Here is a 16,947-nt window from a genome sequence, read left to right on the forward strand (position 1 = left end):
TTGACTTCTTTGGCACTCTAAGCACACACAAAGCATTTCAGAAAGCACATCGAGGACTATTCATATACAACAGCATAAATATTTGAAATTCCATTTACCCTTTTAAGCAAAAATGTATGGCTATTCTTTGCAAAACTACTATAAATCTTTAAATAAATAATTATATCTAAGAAAAATGCTGACTTCAGGGAAATATCAGCAAAACATATTACAATGTGTCATTGTTCAGGAGAAAAAAATTCCAGCAAGTTTGGTAAAACTAAATTTAAAATTTTCTAGGAAGCTTGACTTTGTACCATTATTTTTATCCCTTAAAAAACAAGCACACAAAATAAGCACACAAATAAAAAGTTGTATTCAACTAAGATGCTGAAATTTCTCTGTGGACTTTGAATTTAATAGGTTTCCAACAGAAATTAGCCACCCTTCTTTGATGATGTGATTTGCACAAATCACATAAAAAGACATTGCTGGTGGTCTTAGAGCCAGCAGAGAAGGCGGTTTTGTTCACTTTCTCTATGAAAGCAGAGCAAAGGTAAGACATTTAGATTTACCTGCCTTTGCAGGACTTCTTGGGGAAGTTTTATTTTTTCTCAAAACCTTAATGAGTCATGCTGTTTGAAGTAGAAATACAGAAAATGCTACAATGAATTGGAATGTTGAGTGTAGAAGAATCTGAATCATGGGTAGATCAGAAACAGACTTGAGACATTTTAATTTACTTCACGCTGTAACAAATTTTTTGAAATATCTGAAACTCCTAAAGCAGCAATATTAGTCCTGCCAAAGTGAAAAAAGTATAGCTTAATGATGACAGATAAATTTATCTGGCACTAATCTGTTACTTGTCAATTGTTCTCAATTAGATTTAATGTGCCTTGTATAATTTTAAAAACAAACTGAATAAAAAAATGTGAGATTACAATTCTCACAGAATTCAAAGGAAGTTACTAAATGATATTATAGCACTTCGGTGTTAGATACAGAAATTAATGTCAAAGCACAATACCTCAAAGTAATAGACACTCATAACTGTTAGGCGTTAGGTTTAATATAAAGTATGGATTAAACTACCGTAAGAGTTATCCTTGTTTTCATGTATGATTCTCTTTCAAACTGAAAGTTCCAAAAATCTTCTTAAAGAAGAAAGTTTATATATTTGTTTCCATAATAGATTCGCTAAACTACAAATTAATGACTAATATTTCTAAGTAGGATTTCATATAAGATGTATACTTTCATCACAAGTGAAACCTATGTCAAAATTTAAAAACATGGCACAAGAATAAAAGATACTTTCTTGTATTTTATGTTCTTGTTTTTATATTACTATTTTGAAGTTATATTCCACAATACCACTTTTCTGGTGTTTGAAATACAAAATTACAGAGTGCAACTCGGGTTACTTCTAGAATCGGTGGAATATTTAGACAAAGAGCGCATATTCAACTCTGGACAGTAACAGTTTATGCAAGCATTCGAAGTTCAGTTTGTCTGAATTTGAGAATGGAATTTATAAGTCTTCTTCTCAGAGAGCTTACATTAACACTCTTCTGAATAAGGTGTGACTGTAAAGTCAGAAAGTTTTCTTAGAGGAAAATGCCTGCTATATGACAGATTTTTATCTTAAAAAAACTCCATGATAGGAAAACTCCACGGTTGAAAACCTTAAGGCTTTTAGACAAAAAAAAGAGTAGAACTCAGATGGCAAACATGTTAATGAAAGTCCTCATATTTTCACAGTCACCAAATAACATATGAAATAATTATATATAAATATTTATATAAAAATATATAAAAAATTTATATAAAAAATATATATAAAGTAAATACTTATATAAAAATATAAAGCACTTTACCTTTGGCGATTCTAAATTCCCAGTAACGGATAAGTGTACAGTTGGTTTCCAAATCTTCAGGATTTTCTTTTTCCAAACTTTCAATCTGATGTTTAAAGAGCTTGGGCTTACCGAAAGGTACATTTTTGTTTTTTTAACCTTTTCTGTATGGACCTCCAAATGTTTGATGCCTTTTAATTTCTTTAACTTCAAGTTTTATGACTTCCTGATTCCCAAGTTCACCTTCTTATCACTTTGCCCACTTACATCAACAGGAGGGAAGTCTGCACTCAGATTTTCTTTCTCACCAACACTGTGCTGGAAAATGAGGCTGCACCTGTATTTTTACTTCTGCTTTTACTTTCCCTTCCCCAACTCAAGTTCCTTTTTTTTTTTAATGAATTTTTATTTTTGATATATATATTTTTAAATACATTTATTTATTTTGGTCTGCGTTGGGTCTTTGTTGCTGTACGCGGGCTTTCTCTAGCTGTGGCGAGCAGGGGCTACTCTTTGTTGTGGTGCGTGGGCTTCTCATTGCGGTGGCTTCTCTTGTTGAGGAGCACAGGCTCTAGGTGCACGGGCTTCAGAAGTTGTGGCACGTGGGCTCAGCAGTTGTGGCTTGTGGGCTCTCGAGCGTAGGCTCAGTAGTTGTGGTGCACAGGCTTAGTTGCTCCGCGGCATGTGGGATCTTCCCAGACCAGGGCTCGAACCGGGGTCCCCTGCATTGGCAGGCGGATTCTTAACCACTGCTCCACCAGGGAAGTCCCCTCCCCTTTTTTTAATACTACCAACAGATATATTAGGTACTGTTTCTCACATGATACGGGAAAAATTCTGTGTAAAGTAGAATTTCGTTTCAATGGAAACTCATGCTAGAGAAAGTATCGCTGTACTTTATTGTTACTATTTTCAGGGATTACAGAAGCAGGGAACCATCTGGCCAATGTTAAAGTGGCCTCTTAATGCAGATGCCTCCTAGAATATGCATTTTCATTCCCAGTACCGAGGATGTTTCTCGATACACAGTAAGAACACAATGTCTGCAGAAGTATTTAATTTATAAATGCGCTGTATGACCTAACTTCTTGGCCTAGAGGTTTTCAGAGTTCTGTGGTTCAATATCATCCCAGCAAGGATTATCTCATGGCATTGTGTGCCCAGATTTGCGGGGCACCCCTGTATCTAACAAAATCACATTGCATTTACTTTTTGACCAATAAATTCCAATCCCAAAATTTCCTTTTAAGATACAACTCAAACAATATGAAAATACATATGCATAACATAGTGTACTATTTTTAATTGTAAAATAATGCAATAACCTAATACATATAGGAAAATGGCTGAAAAAAGCATGGCACATACACATGGACGCAGCTCTGAAAAAAGTAAGGAAAAGGTTGCAGTGGAGATTAAGATGACAGAGAGTAGGAGAATGCTGAGCTCACCTCACTTCAGGAACACATCAAAAGTACAACTTCACGTGGAGCAATTCTCACTGAAAACAAACTGGAGACTGGCAGAAAGGCTATTCTACAATGAAGCCTCTAAAGAAAGATTCACACAGAGCCAGGTGGGAAGGGAGGAGAAGCTGTCAGATCAGGGCCTGCGCCCTGAGCAGGGAACACAAAGAGGAGGGGAATATATCACAAACTCGGGGATCCTGCCTGGGGAGCAAGGGGCTCGAGACACATATTGGGCACCCCCAGACCTGGAGTCCGACACTGGGAAGATGAGACCCTTTATCTGGTTTGAAAACCAGTGCGCCTTACCAGAGGGGGGTAAGAACTGAGACTCTGCTAGTGAAGAGTGCCCACGTGCTTGATTACTTCCAGGAACAAGCCAGAGGAAACAGTAAATTAGACTCAGTGAAACAGGTGAATGGCTGAGTGATGGAGGGAGCAGGGCGATGGTCAGGAGAGGGGAAAGAAAGCAAACAGTTCTTTTGTAAACACCCTAGTACCTATATTTTGGTAAACAAATATGCACAATTACTGTTGGGTACATAGCAAGGAATGAAATTTGCCGGCCAAATTTAGCTTTAGTAGAATACCGCCAAAAAATGTTTTCCAAAGTTATTCCACTTCACATTCCTTTTTAAAATAGCGTTTATTGGCTGTTTTAATACTTTTAGGAATTGCCAAAGTCTTCTGCCTTTTTCGTCTTTCGTTTGAGTCGTAGTCATTTGTATATTGTGTATATGAGACCTTCATTAGATCTGTTATTACAAAAACCTTCTACTGTTGGCTGCCTTTTCATTTTTAATGATGTCTTTTGATGAAAAGCTCTTAAAATTTTAATGTAGTATAATTTACCATTTTTTCCCTTTATAGTTAGTGCTTTTCTGTCCAATGTACATGTATCCTAAAGTCATGATGATATTCTCCTATATTTTTCAACTAAAAGCATTATTTTTTTTACCTTTAACATTTAGATCTACGATCTGTAATTAATTTTTGTATGTGGTATGAGATGGGTCAAGATTTTTTGTTCCATACAAACATCCAATTAATCCAGCATCATTTATTGAAAAGACCATTCTCTCCACTAAGCAGCAGCAGCATCTTTTTGAAAAATCAGTCTGTTTCTAGACTCTTGACTTTAATCCATTCTTTTGTATATCCTTTGACCAATACCACATTGTTTTAAACACCTTTTTAATAGATCCTGATTGTCTAGTATTTAAGACCACAGCCTCATTCTTCACTGTTGCCTCAGCTGTTCTTTGCCTTTACATTTCCATATAAATTATAGACCAGCTTAATTTCCACAAATAAACCTGGCTGAGATTTTCCCTGCCAATACAGGTTGATTTTAGAGAACTGACATCTTTCAATTTTGTCTTCATATCATGAGCATGGTATATCCTTCCTACTTACGTCTATCTTTTTGTTATATATCCGATTTTTTCAATGGTATTGCAAAATGACAGTATTTTAAGCTTCATTTTCTAATTGTTGGTTTAGAAAGAAAAAAAAGTAAGGTTTTTACTTTTTAAATATTGAACTTGTCTTTAGTGACCTTGGTAATCAACTGATTTCAATAGTTTGATCTTTTTGGAATTTTCTATGTCCACAATTGTGTCCTATACAAATGATATTTAAAGTCTTTTCTTCCCAGTCCTTATGACTTTCATCTTGCTTTATTGAACTGGTTGGAACTTCCAGGATAATGTTGAATAGAAGTGGTGAAAGCAGTTATTATTGTTACGTTTCCTACTTCTGGGAGGAAACTTTCAATAATTCATATTAAAGATGATGCTTCCTGTACATTTTTCAAGGATAATTTTTTATCAGATTGAGGAAGATCCCTTCTTTCCTAATTTGCTAAGTTTTTACCATAAACAGGCACTGAAATTGATCAAATGCTTCTTTTGCTTCTGTAGAGATGATCATGGATTTTTTTTTCTTTAAATGTGGAAAATAATACCAATTTAAAAATAACTACTGTTGCTTTCCTGGAATAAACTCAATTTGGTTGTAATATATTATTCTTTCATACATGGCTAAATTTGATTTGTGAATATTTTATGTAGGATTTTGTATCTATGCTCATACCATGCTGTTCTGTAATTTTTTTGGTAAGGATTGTAAAGTTTTGGTATCAAGGTGGTGCTAGCCTCAATAATGTAAGTTCTCCCTTTTCTCAGTACCCTGGAAGAGTTCATGTAAGACTGATACTTTATTTTTCCTTAAATACTTAAAAGGATTACCCAGTGGAAGCATACAGACCTGAGTTTTTTGTGGGAAGGATTTTTTTTTTTAATTAAGAGATTCAGTTTCTTTAATACAAAAATGTTATTTCTTCTTGGGTCATTTTTAATAAATTCTGTTTTCCAAAACATTTTTGTTTCATCTACATTGTCAAGTTTACTGATTGCAAAGTTCTTCACAATATCTTATCTCTTTAAGGTTCAACGGCTCTAGTGATGTCTCCCTTTAAATTCTTAACAGTGATTTGTCTTTTTCTTAATCTTGCTGGAGGTTTACAATTTTATTATTCTCAGATTTTCTGTTCTGTATGCTTGTTTTAAATTTTATTGATTTTTGCTCACATCTTTATTTCGTTTTTCCTTCTATTTTCATTAGGTTAAATTTGTTACTGTTCTTCTAGCTGCTTGAGATGGAAGCTTACAGCCTTTTCTTCTGCCTGTCACTTAATATTACTTACTATACCCCCAAAACCTATCTCAAGAATTCTCTTTTCATTCAGTCTATAATCTCCAAGGGAAATCTCATCCACAGGTTATGGCTTCAACATCTACCTATATGTTGTTGATTTAAAATTTTTTTAATCAGAACAGAATATTAATTCCCCCTGCCCCCAATCTGTTCTCTAGTTTCTCATATTATACTATAATAAGGTCCACAACTAACCTAACTTCCATATCTGCTGCTTGTTTCTACTCTTTGTACCTCCCCCATCTCGATGAATAATATATTCCTAACAAAAAAACCTGAGAGCTATCCTTAACTCTTTCTGACATCCAATTAATAACCATATCTTGTTAATCCTAATTCCTAAATCTCTTTCAAATACATGCCTCCTTTCTTATCACTATTGCTACTATTCTTGTTTAGACCTCAACATTTTCTCTCTGGACTTTTCAACAGCCTTATTAGTCTCCTTGTCTCTAATTTGTTTCTCTACTAATCTACTTTTTATAGACATCTTTCTAAAGTGGAAATCTGATCATAACATTCTTGCACTCAAATTTTCTTAATCGCTCCTATGAGATTAAAAAAATCTAAATTTCTTGACACTGCACAACAACACAGCTCTTTATGAAATTAGTCTTACCTTGCTATGCACTCCCCACCAAGAAAACCAGGGACATAATTTAAAATTAACAAATGACGTGCATTTCCTCATGTGCCAAGTACCCAGGTACATCCCCATTTTTAAAACTGTGCTGTTCCCTCTGCTTGAATGGATCCTTCCATCATAATTACTATTACCACCACCACACCACCACCATAGCTCCTAGAACCATTTTTCACATATAAAAGACAGTAGTACATTTAATCAGACTTCTTAAATATAAAAATAACTTGATTATTCAATAAATCCAAACTCAAATTTACATTTATGTATTTAATTTTATTTGGTATACACCACTATGACCTTATTGTAATTGAAATCCAATACAGGATTTTTTTATGATTAGTCAACTCCACAAAGACAATAATACTGCTGTGGAAGACCAAAGGGGGAAAAAAACTGATATATTTATTTACAGTTCCTTATATTGTAAACATTTAATCTATACACTGTTAGTAACTTTTAATGAGAGCTTTACATAAACAAGGAAACGATGCCCTGTATTTCTATTCATATTCGGCAATAGCATATTAAATAGATTATCAGATTTTTTCATTAGCATTATGCTTTCTTTAGATAATTATCTAAACTTTCAAAAGATCTAAATATATCCAAGTACTATACAACTAAATCTACTTAAGCCAACATATTCGGCTTATAATTTCATTTTTAGAATAATTTAAAGTGCTATAAGCAACCTGGCAATCGACACTTTCTATAAGAACAAAACTACCTTTAAACATTAATTTACAAGAAAATATACAACGTTTACCTGGAATAGCTGAAATTTCAGCACAAGGTCACTGTCACATGTATAACGGCAGGATTTTTTTTTTTTTTTTTGCATTACATGAAGCTTTGAAATTAACTGATGAATTATTGCCGCAATGGCTTATTACTGGTTTCCTACAAAAGAGGATAAGAACTACTGATATATTTTATCTTTTCTTTTTCTTGAGGTCACTTGACAGTAAGTTTGCATATTCAACAAGTCTACTGAGTTACAATATTCTACTATAATCATTGTCCTTTTATAACAGCAAATGCTAATGGTGATTAATAACATATACCACTCAAAAAAAAATCGCAAGGTGTTTTTTTTTTTTCTTTTGAACAGGAACCTTATTTTGGGAGTTGGTGTGCAACAAGGCTAAAACAACAGAACTATAAAACAGTATACCTGACACAATATGTTGACGAAATATGCATCTGTTTCTTAGTTTCTGTAGTTATGATAATGCCCTGCTAAGCTACAAATATGTAAATAGTATATTTTCTTGCTTGATATATTAAATTCAGTAGAATCATCAAGTTCTCATTCTCCTTTGTCATTTTATAACTCTTTATCAGATAATTCAACGATGAAAGCATATGCCCAAACCTGCAGATCATGTGCACTGTGGTCTATTACAATCAGAATTCTCCTCAAATTTCATTTTTATTAAAATGAAATTGAGAATACAGGCAAAATTAATAAAGAGAATGTTGTACTGTGAATTAAAACTAGAACTCAGTGGTCTATGAAGTATGCATTGTTTTGGCATGTGTTTTTTCCTTTCTAAGAATAACTAAGCTGAGCATGTCCAAAAGTCACCTGTGCCAACCTCACAGATACAGCAGTACCTAGTCTTCATTCCCTCAATATCCCAGGTTAGACTACTCTACTAAAACAAACAATATAGTTTAAAAAATAATAAACCAAAATAGGTTCAACAAAAGAGCACCATCCTATTAGGAGACTGAGAAAACATGGATTATAGATGAGGTGGTCACTATGATCAAAATGTTAACAAAATTCTGACAAAACCTAAGCTGTTACACTGCAGGGACCCACGCCATGGTCTAACCCTAAAGACCTCTGGAACAGAAATATGATTTTAAAAATAAGTTCCAAAATTATAGCTGTAAGAAATGGTGATATGAACTATTTTTAAAGCATGAGTTACATGTTACATTGTATTGCTTCTTGAACTTTCCAAACAATGCTTGTTTGTCCATGTCAGGTTTGGGCCATTATCCTGCTAAGAGAGAAAGCATTATATTCATTCAAAAGCCCAGATTTCAATGTCTTGGATAAAGAAGTCTTCCTTCTTAGAAAGTGTATGATTTCCAAATGTTTTACAAGAATGGCTTCTTCCATGGTAGAGGTCTCCATCAAGCCACAGGGCAAATTCTCCCCTGTAATACATAGAAGAAAATAGTTCTAACAAAAATCTTTTAATACTTATGCCCTAAGTTGTAAAAGAATAATTGCAGAGGTTGTAAAATATTAATTTAATGAGACATTTCAATATTCAACAACTCTAAAAATCTTTTTTTCAAAACCATTCCCTACTCCTTTCCACACAAAGTGGCACAAGGCAACTTTGTTTTGTTCACATCCCATTATAAAATCACTTAACATATAGATCAAGGAGTAAGATGAACCCTCTAAAATTATAGACTTAGCTTTTGAGGCAGGTACTACTCTGTTATTCTTTGCCTGGTATTATGAATTTCTTTTTGCTGTTCGGTTTTAATATATTTAACATGAGTTTCTTAGAGACATGAAAACTCCCTATCATCTAAAATAAAATGTGTGGTTAATGTTAAGGGTTCAATCTCTAACTCACAGCTGAGGAAACTTTAGACTTGAGTTGTTCAAGGTCCCACATGTGATTTATGTTGAAGCTGGAATTTGAATCAGGTCTATCTGACTCCAAAGCCTATATTCAGTCCATAACATGATTTTGATTTCTTTGGGGCTCCTGTTTGGAATTCTGGAATATCAAGTCCTTATAGCTCCCATTTTCTGAGACTGTACTCACCTTCAAAGACTGTAAACTTGTCTTAATTTGTTATCAACTGACCCAATGGTTAGTTTAGCTTGCTGGAATCATGTTGCATCATTAACACTAAGTCGCAGCAAATATCTAATGACATTGTTTACATTACTTTCAAAGACTGAAGGCACCCTTAACAGCTTGAAATTATAAGCCACTTGCTTGTGAGGCTTTCCTGGAGAGCTAACTGAATCACATGTAAGACCACCATTGGAGTAGAGCTGAATGACTGCCTTCTCCCCAAACAAAAAAGGTGTAATTGGAACATATAAATATTATAAGCTGATTCCAACAACTAAAAATAACATGGTTTTTAGTTACCTGGTTATGTCCTTCAGAGAAGGCTATCATAACCATGGTTAATTTTTAATCACTGAAATCATGTCTTCCAAATACCTATCTACAGAGAAGTTGTAAGAGAATTTGTTACAATCACTCAGGATGATGAATATTCAGGCTAACAAGATTCTGTGACCTGAATGAATTATTATTATATATCCTCAAATGTGGGAAACAAATAACACTTCTATAAGTTTGGGAATTATTTAGCATACATTATTCTGATCCTGAAGGATATAGAGAAATAACAAATGAAGGAGGTCGTGTTTGCTAAGGGCTAGTTGAGAAGTCTAGGCTAGGAGGCAGTAGAGCAAGCTACCCCCAAACACCATGAAGACTAAATGAAGCTGGAATACCAGAACAAAAAAACAAAGTTTCTCACAATGCTTGCTATGCCCAAAGAATCAAATAAAACTGCTGATTACTCACACTGTTAAAAAAAAAAAGAAAACAAGCCCTGAAAATTTGGCGGGGGGGTCACTAACATTTTTAACAGGAAAACAGATTTCTATTGTCTAAAATATCAATCCAAATAGTCTCCAGGGTAGAATAACATGAAAAATTTTAGACCTTTTTTTTATAAATTGAGAGAAAGAACTTATCACCATGGTTTTCTGAAAATTTGAGAAGTTCTAAGGGATTAGTGTATTTCTCTTTCAACTATCAAGAAGTCACTAGACTTTAAAAGAAGGGTTTTTAATCAAAAGGGAATCAACTAAACAGCATTTTGAGATGAGTAATATTCTACCAAGAGTTTCTAATACTACACTCAAGCACCTTCTTGCAAATATTATACTTTCTTAGTCATAATATATAAATTAGGATTCTAATGCCAAAACTTTCCAAAGATAGCTGATTTTATAAATAACACAAATGAATTTTTAAAGTTTCTTTCAAAATCTCACAGTCAAATGTTCAAGAGACTTACCCTCCACCACCAAAAGCTAGTGAATCCATGTCTCCTTTGATAAAAAACATATTATCTCCTGTCCACTTAAAGACCTACAAAAATGACAAAAGCTTTAAATATGTAGATGAAAATATCACTATCTACGTGAATTTCTCTTTTCTGACTACAAGAGTTTGATGGTTAATGAGAAAAGTTAAAGAAAGTAGAAAATTAGTTAAAAACTGAGTAGATGTCATTAACTTTTATTTTAGCATCAAATATAAATGTACATTAATTTGATAATGTTTTAACATTTTGATGTAGGGCCAAGGTCTTTTCTTTGGGTATGAATTTGCCTATCATTATTCTCACAGAAGCCTATAGCACGTGTTTATGCTTTCCAGTTTCAATTTCTTTAAAGAGGAGTGAACATAAAAACACTTGAGAAATTCAAGGGTAAAACTTCTAGATGTTAATATCCTTAAATATTTTTAACCTTTCATGGAAGTTCTACCTAAACCTAATACAACATCAATTTCTAGCACCTCACCTTTATAAAAATTTTCCGAAGTATTCATTATAGTTTTCAATAAAATAAACTTTAGCACTCACTTTTTCATAGATATATAACATTTGTTTAATTACATTATTAGTTACCAGGTAGAAACAGCATCATAAAAAAAGGATTGGAAACAAGTACAACTGAAACTTCAACAATCTGTAACAACTACAAGCTTCCAGGTAGCTGTAGGCATCCGATGATATGTTTTATGGAAGGAATGGAAAGCACTAGTTAATCTGGTGAGCCACTTAAACCCAAATTTGTTAAGAGTTCGTTCCTATTATGTTATCAAATCCTATTTTGTTCATTACAGAAACTGTTCCTAAAGACAATTTTTTTTTAAAACCATCTGTGTTGATTCCTATTTTCAAGGTTATAATTTCACCTCTTAGGTACTGTCTGACATGCTGAACCTGACGGTACCAGAGACTCTGAGATTGCACTCAATGCTTTAAACAGAGTTACACATTCACTAAAATTCATGTATTAAATTTCAGATCTCATTGGCATTAGAATGTATCTAATTTTAGTCAAGTCACAATAAAGAAAACGAAATCAGGTAATCACTTTTGATTTAACCCCAAATAATTTATTTTTTAAGTTTTCAAGACTGACATCATTAAACTTATTTAGTCATTAAAAGTTTCTAGCGCTTTCCTGGTGGCACAGTGGTTGAGAGTCCACCTGCTGATGCAGGGGACATGGGTTTGTGCCCCGGTCCGGGAAGATCCCACATGCCGCGGAGCGGCTGGGGCCGTGAGCCATGGCCGCTGAGCCTGTGCGTCCGGAGCCTGTGCTCCGCAATGGGAGAGGCGACAACAGTGAGAGGCCCGCGTACAGCAAAAAAAAAAAAAAAAAAAAAAAAAAGTTTCTAGAAATTTTACAATGATAATTAATAAACAAAACAGTAATAATGATGTATACTCCTTACTGAGCCCATGCTGTCTTTCTGGTACCACGCTGAGTGTTACACATATATGATTCTCATTTAATTTTTAAACAACCTTGTTACATTTTATGATCCCCATTCTAACCACAGGAAAGTTGAAGCTCACAATGGTCAAAAAAGTGCTTGGTTATCAGTTAGTAAAAGGCAGAGATTGAGAGTCAAATGCAAGTATGCAGGACTCCAAAGTGAATGTTCTGTTCAAGATGCCACCTCTTCACAAACTGAATGTAACTGGAATTACTGTTCTTACCTCAAATTCTGGACAGAACGTAAAGACAAAGGTCTCTCCAGTACCATAAAAGCCATCACTTACTTTAAATGGCTCAGATGCCAATGCACCAAAAACCTAAGGATAAAAAAGGCATGTTCAATGACATGACTATTAATTTGTTTCGGTAAGCATCGTCCCATTATATATGTTCAAGTAAAATTCAAAAAGTTTAATCTAGCATAGTTTTGTCTACTTGTACTTAAAAAGTGAAACATGACCAGTTGTCACACAATTCATATTATTGTCAGGTACAAAGCATATCAGTTTCTCAGTGGGAAAAAAAAACACATTTTTCCTAGTTTTGAAATCTAAAAACATGTCTATTGTAACAAAAAGATAATCTAAAAAAGTGGTAGCCACATTTCAGCATGACAATGTACACATAGTGAGGACAACATGCTGTTGTGGTACTGTAGCACTTACGACAGCAAAAACCCTTCAGTATGGGTAAACATTCTACTACTAAAAAGGTATGACAGTTTCCTCTTCATTAGACAGTAAATTCCATAAGGACAGAACTTCAGTCTGAATTGTTTGGTCCTGTAATGCCTTGGCTTTACACAGTACATGACACACAGTAGATACCCTAAAAAAAGGATGAATAAATGAACAAGAGGCCTGGACAAGTCATTTCAATGTTGTGGGTCTAAGGTTCCAGATCACAAAATGGCAAAGTAGAGTTCGATGATCTCTACAGTCACTATCTCTCCTGACATTCTATTTCCATACTCAATTTTAAAATAGACTTTTCTTATTGTAAGGTGTGTATGTACATATATATATATAAAATATAATCATACAGCTCAATTTGAAATCATCACAAAGCAAAGTCCCATTTAACCTTCATGCAGACCTAGAAACAGGACATTACCAGCACCCCAGAAACTGTGTACCACCACCTCCAACTAGGAAGCCACAAGGTGTGACAATAACAAAGACATGTTTTGCCCATTTATGAACTTGCTGTTTCAGGAATAACCGAACTTTCTCTTCCTTATCTGGGACTTTGTTCTTGGTCTCATCCTCACACAATTATCTTTATTTATTTATTTTGTAAACTTTATTTATTTATTTTTTTGCTATTTTTTAATAAACATCTTTATTGGAGTATAATTGCTTTACAATGGTGTGTTAGTTTCTGCTGTATAACAAATTGAATCAGCTATACATATACATATATCCCCATATCTCCTCCCTCTTGCATCTCCCTACCTCCCAGCCTCCCTATCCCAACGCACTAGGGGGTCACAAAGCAGGACCTAGCTGATCTCCCTGTGCTACGCAGCCGCTTCCCACTAGCTATCTATTTTACATTTGGTAGTGTATATATGTCCATGCCACTCTCTCACTTCATCCCAGCTTCCCCTTCCCCCTCCCCGTGTCCTCAAGTCCATTCTCTACAACTGTCTTTATTCCTGTCCTGCCCCTAGGTTCTTCAGAACCATTTTTTTCTTTTTTTTTTACATTCCGAATATATGTGTTAGCATACGGTATTTGTTTTTCTCTTTCTTAGTTCACTCTGTATGACAGTCTCTAGGTCCCTCCACCTCACTACAAATAACTCAATTTTGTTTCTTTTTATGGCTGAGTAATATTCCATTGTATATATGTGCCACATCTTCTTTATCCATTCATCTGTCAATGGATACTTAGGTTGCTTCCAAGTCCTGGCTATTGTAAATAGAGCTGCAATGAACATTGTGGTACATATCTCTTTTTGAATTATGGTTTTCTCAGGGTATATGCCCAGTAGTGGGATTGCTGGGTTGTACGGTACCTCTATTTTTAGTTAAGGAACCTCCATACTGTTCGCCATAGTGGCTGTATCAATTTACATTCCCACCAACAGTGCAAGAAGGTTCCCTTTTCTCCACACCCTCTCCAGCAATTATTGTCTGTAGATTTTTTGATGATGGACATTCTGACTGGTGTGAGGGGATACCTCACTGCAGTTTTGATTTGCATTTCCCTAATGATTAAAGATGCTGAGCATCCTTTCATGTGTTTGTTGGCAATCTGTATATCTTCTTTGGAAAAATGTCTATTTAGGTCTTCTGCCCATTTTTGGATTGGGTTGTTTATTTTTTTGATATTGAGCTGCATGAGCTGCCTGTATATTTGGGAGACTAATCCTTTGTCAGCTGTTTCGTTTGCAAGTATTTTCTCCCATTCTGAGGGTTGTCTTTTCGTCTTGTTTATGGTTTCCTTTGCTGCACAAAAGCTTTTAAGTTTCATTAGGTCCCATTTGTTTGTGTTTTTATTTCCATTTCTCTAGGAGGTGGGTCAAAAAGGATCTTGCTGTGATTTATGTCATAGAGTGTTCTGCCTATGTTTTCCTCTAAGAGTTTTGTACTGTATGGCCTTAAATTTAGGTCTGTAATCCATTTTGAATTTATTTTTGTGTATGGTGTTAGGAAGTGTTCTAATTTCATTCTTTTACATGTAGCTGTCCAGTTTTCCCAGTACCACTTACTGAAGAGGCTTTCTTTTCTCCATTGTATATTCTTGCCTCCTTTATCAAAGATAAGGTGACCATATATGCCATTGGTAGTTTGATAGGGATTGCAATGGATCTGTAGATTGCTTTGGGTAGTACAGTCATTTTCACAATGTTGATTCTTCCAATCCAAGAACACAGTATATCTCTCCATCTCTTTGTATCTTCTTTGTGTCATCAGTGTCTTACAGTTTTCTGCATACAGGTCTTTTGTTTCTTTAGGTAGGTTTATTCCTAGGTATTTTATTCTTTTTGCTGCAATGGTAAATGGGAGTGTTTCCTTAATTTCTCTTTCAGATTCTTCATCATTAGTGTATAGGAATGCAAGAGATTTCTGTGCATTAATTTTGCAACCTGCTACTTTACCAAATTCATTGATTAGCTCTAGTAGTTTTTTGGTAGCATCTTCAGGATTCTCTATGTGTAGTATTATGTCATCTGCAAACAGTGACAGCTTTACTTCTTCTCTTCCAATTTGGATTCCTTTTATTTCTTTTTCTTCTCTGATTGCTGTGGCTAAAACTTTCAAAACTATGCTGTAACAGTGGTGAGAGTCTTGTTCCTGTCTTGTTCCTGATCTTAGAGGAAATGCTTTCAGTTTTCCACCATTGAGAACAATGTTGGCTGTAGGTTTGTCATATATGGCCTCTATTATGTTGAGGTAAGTGTCCCCCCCTCTATGCCTATTTTCTGGAGAGTTTTTATCATGGGTGCTGAATTTTGTCAGAAGCTTTTTCTGCATCTATTGAGATGATCGTATGGTTTTTCTCCTTCAATGTGTTAATATGGTTTATCACATTGATTGAGTTGCATATATTGAAGAATCCTTGCATTCTGGGATAAACCCCACTTGATCATGGTGTATGATCCTTTTAATGTGCTGTTGGATTCTATTTCCTAGTATTCTGTTGAGGATTTTTGCATCGATATTCATCAGTGATATTGGTGATATTAGTTATTTTTGTGACATCTTTGTCTGGTTTTGGTATCAGGGTGATGGTGGCCTCGTAGAATGAGTTTGGGAGTGTTCCTCCCTCTGCTATATTTTGGAAGAATTTGAGAAGGATAGGTTTTAGCTCTTCTCTAAATGTTGATAGAATTTGCCTGTGAAGCCATCTGGTCCTGGGCTTTTGTTTGTTGGAAGATTTTTAATCACATTCTGAATTTCAGTGCTTGTGATTGGTCTGTTTATATTTTCTATTTCTTCCGGGTTCAGTCTTGGGCGGTTGTGCTCTTCTAAGAATATGTCCATTTCTTCCAGACTGTCCATTTTATTGGCATATAGCTGCTTGTAGTAAGCTCTCATGCTTCTTTGTATTTCTGCAGTGTCAGTTGTTACTTCTCCTTTTTCATTTCTAATTCTATTGATCTGAGTCTTCTCCCTGTTTTTCTTGATGAGTCTGGCTAGTGGTTTATCAATTTTGTTTATCTTCTCAAAGAACCAGCTTTTAGTTTTATTAATCTTAGCTATTGTTTCCTTCATTTCTTTTTCACTTATTTCTGATCTGATCTCTAGGATTTCTTTCCTTCTGCTAACTTTGGGGTTTTTTTGGTTCTTCTTTCTCTAATTGCTTTAGCTGTAAGGTTAGGTTGTTCATTTGAGATGTTTCTTGTTTCTTGAGGTAGGACTGTATTGCTATAAACTTCCCTCTTATAACTGCTTTTGCTGCATCCCATAGGTTTTGGGTCGTCATGTTTTCACTGTCATTTGTCTCTAGGTATTTTCTGATTTCCTCTTTGATTTCTTCAGTTATCTCTTGGTTATTTAAGAGTGTACTGTTCAGCCTCCATGTGTTTGTATTTTTCACAGATTTTTTCTCCTGTAATTGATATCTAGTTTCATAGTGTTGTGGTCGGAAAAGATACTTGATACGATTTCAATTTTCTTAAATTTACCAAGGCTTGATTTGTGACCCAAGATATGATCTATCCTGGAGAATGTCCATGAGCACTTGA

General features: G+C 34.7%; 1 protein-coding gene across 11 annotated transcripts in view; it reads right to left on the bottom strand.

The window, feature by feature from the left end:
• Positions 1–6,920: 6,920 nt before the first annotated feature.
• The window catches only part of OXR1 (oxidation resistance 1), a 468,745-nt gene continuing 458,718 nt past the window's right edge, over positions 6,921–16,947 (bottom strand). For all 11 annotated transcript variants that reach the window (XM_024129823.3, XM_024129824.3, XM_024129821.3 and 8 more), the window contains 3 exons: positions 12,474–12,569; positions 10,752–10,825; positions 6,921–8,840 (listed from right to left, as the gene is read on the bottom strand). In XM_024129823.3, the coding sequence (XP_023985591.1) occupies positions 8,705–8,840; positions 10,752–10,825; positions 12,474–12,569 (306 nt within the window). In that variant the 3' untranslated portion in view covers positions 6,921–8,704. The remainder of the gene's footprint in view (positions 8,841–10,751; positions 10,826–12,473; positions 12,570–16,947) is intronic.

The sequence above is a fragment of the Physeter macrocephalus genome, chromosome 15 (assembly GCF_002837175.3).
Source record: "Physeter macrocephalus isolate SW-GA chromosome 15, ASM283717v5, whole genome shotgun sequence".
Lineage (NCBI taxonomy): Eukaryota > Metazoa > Chordata > Mammalia > Artiodactyla > Physeteridae > Physeter > Physeter macrocephalus.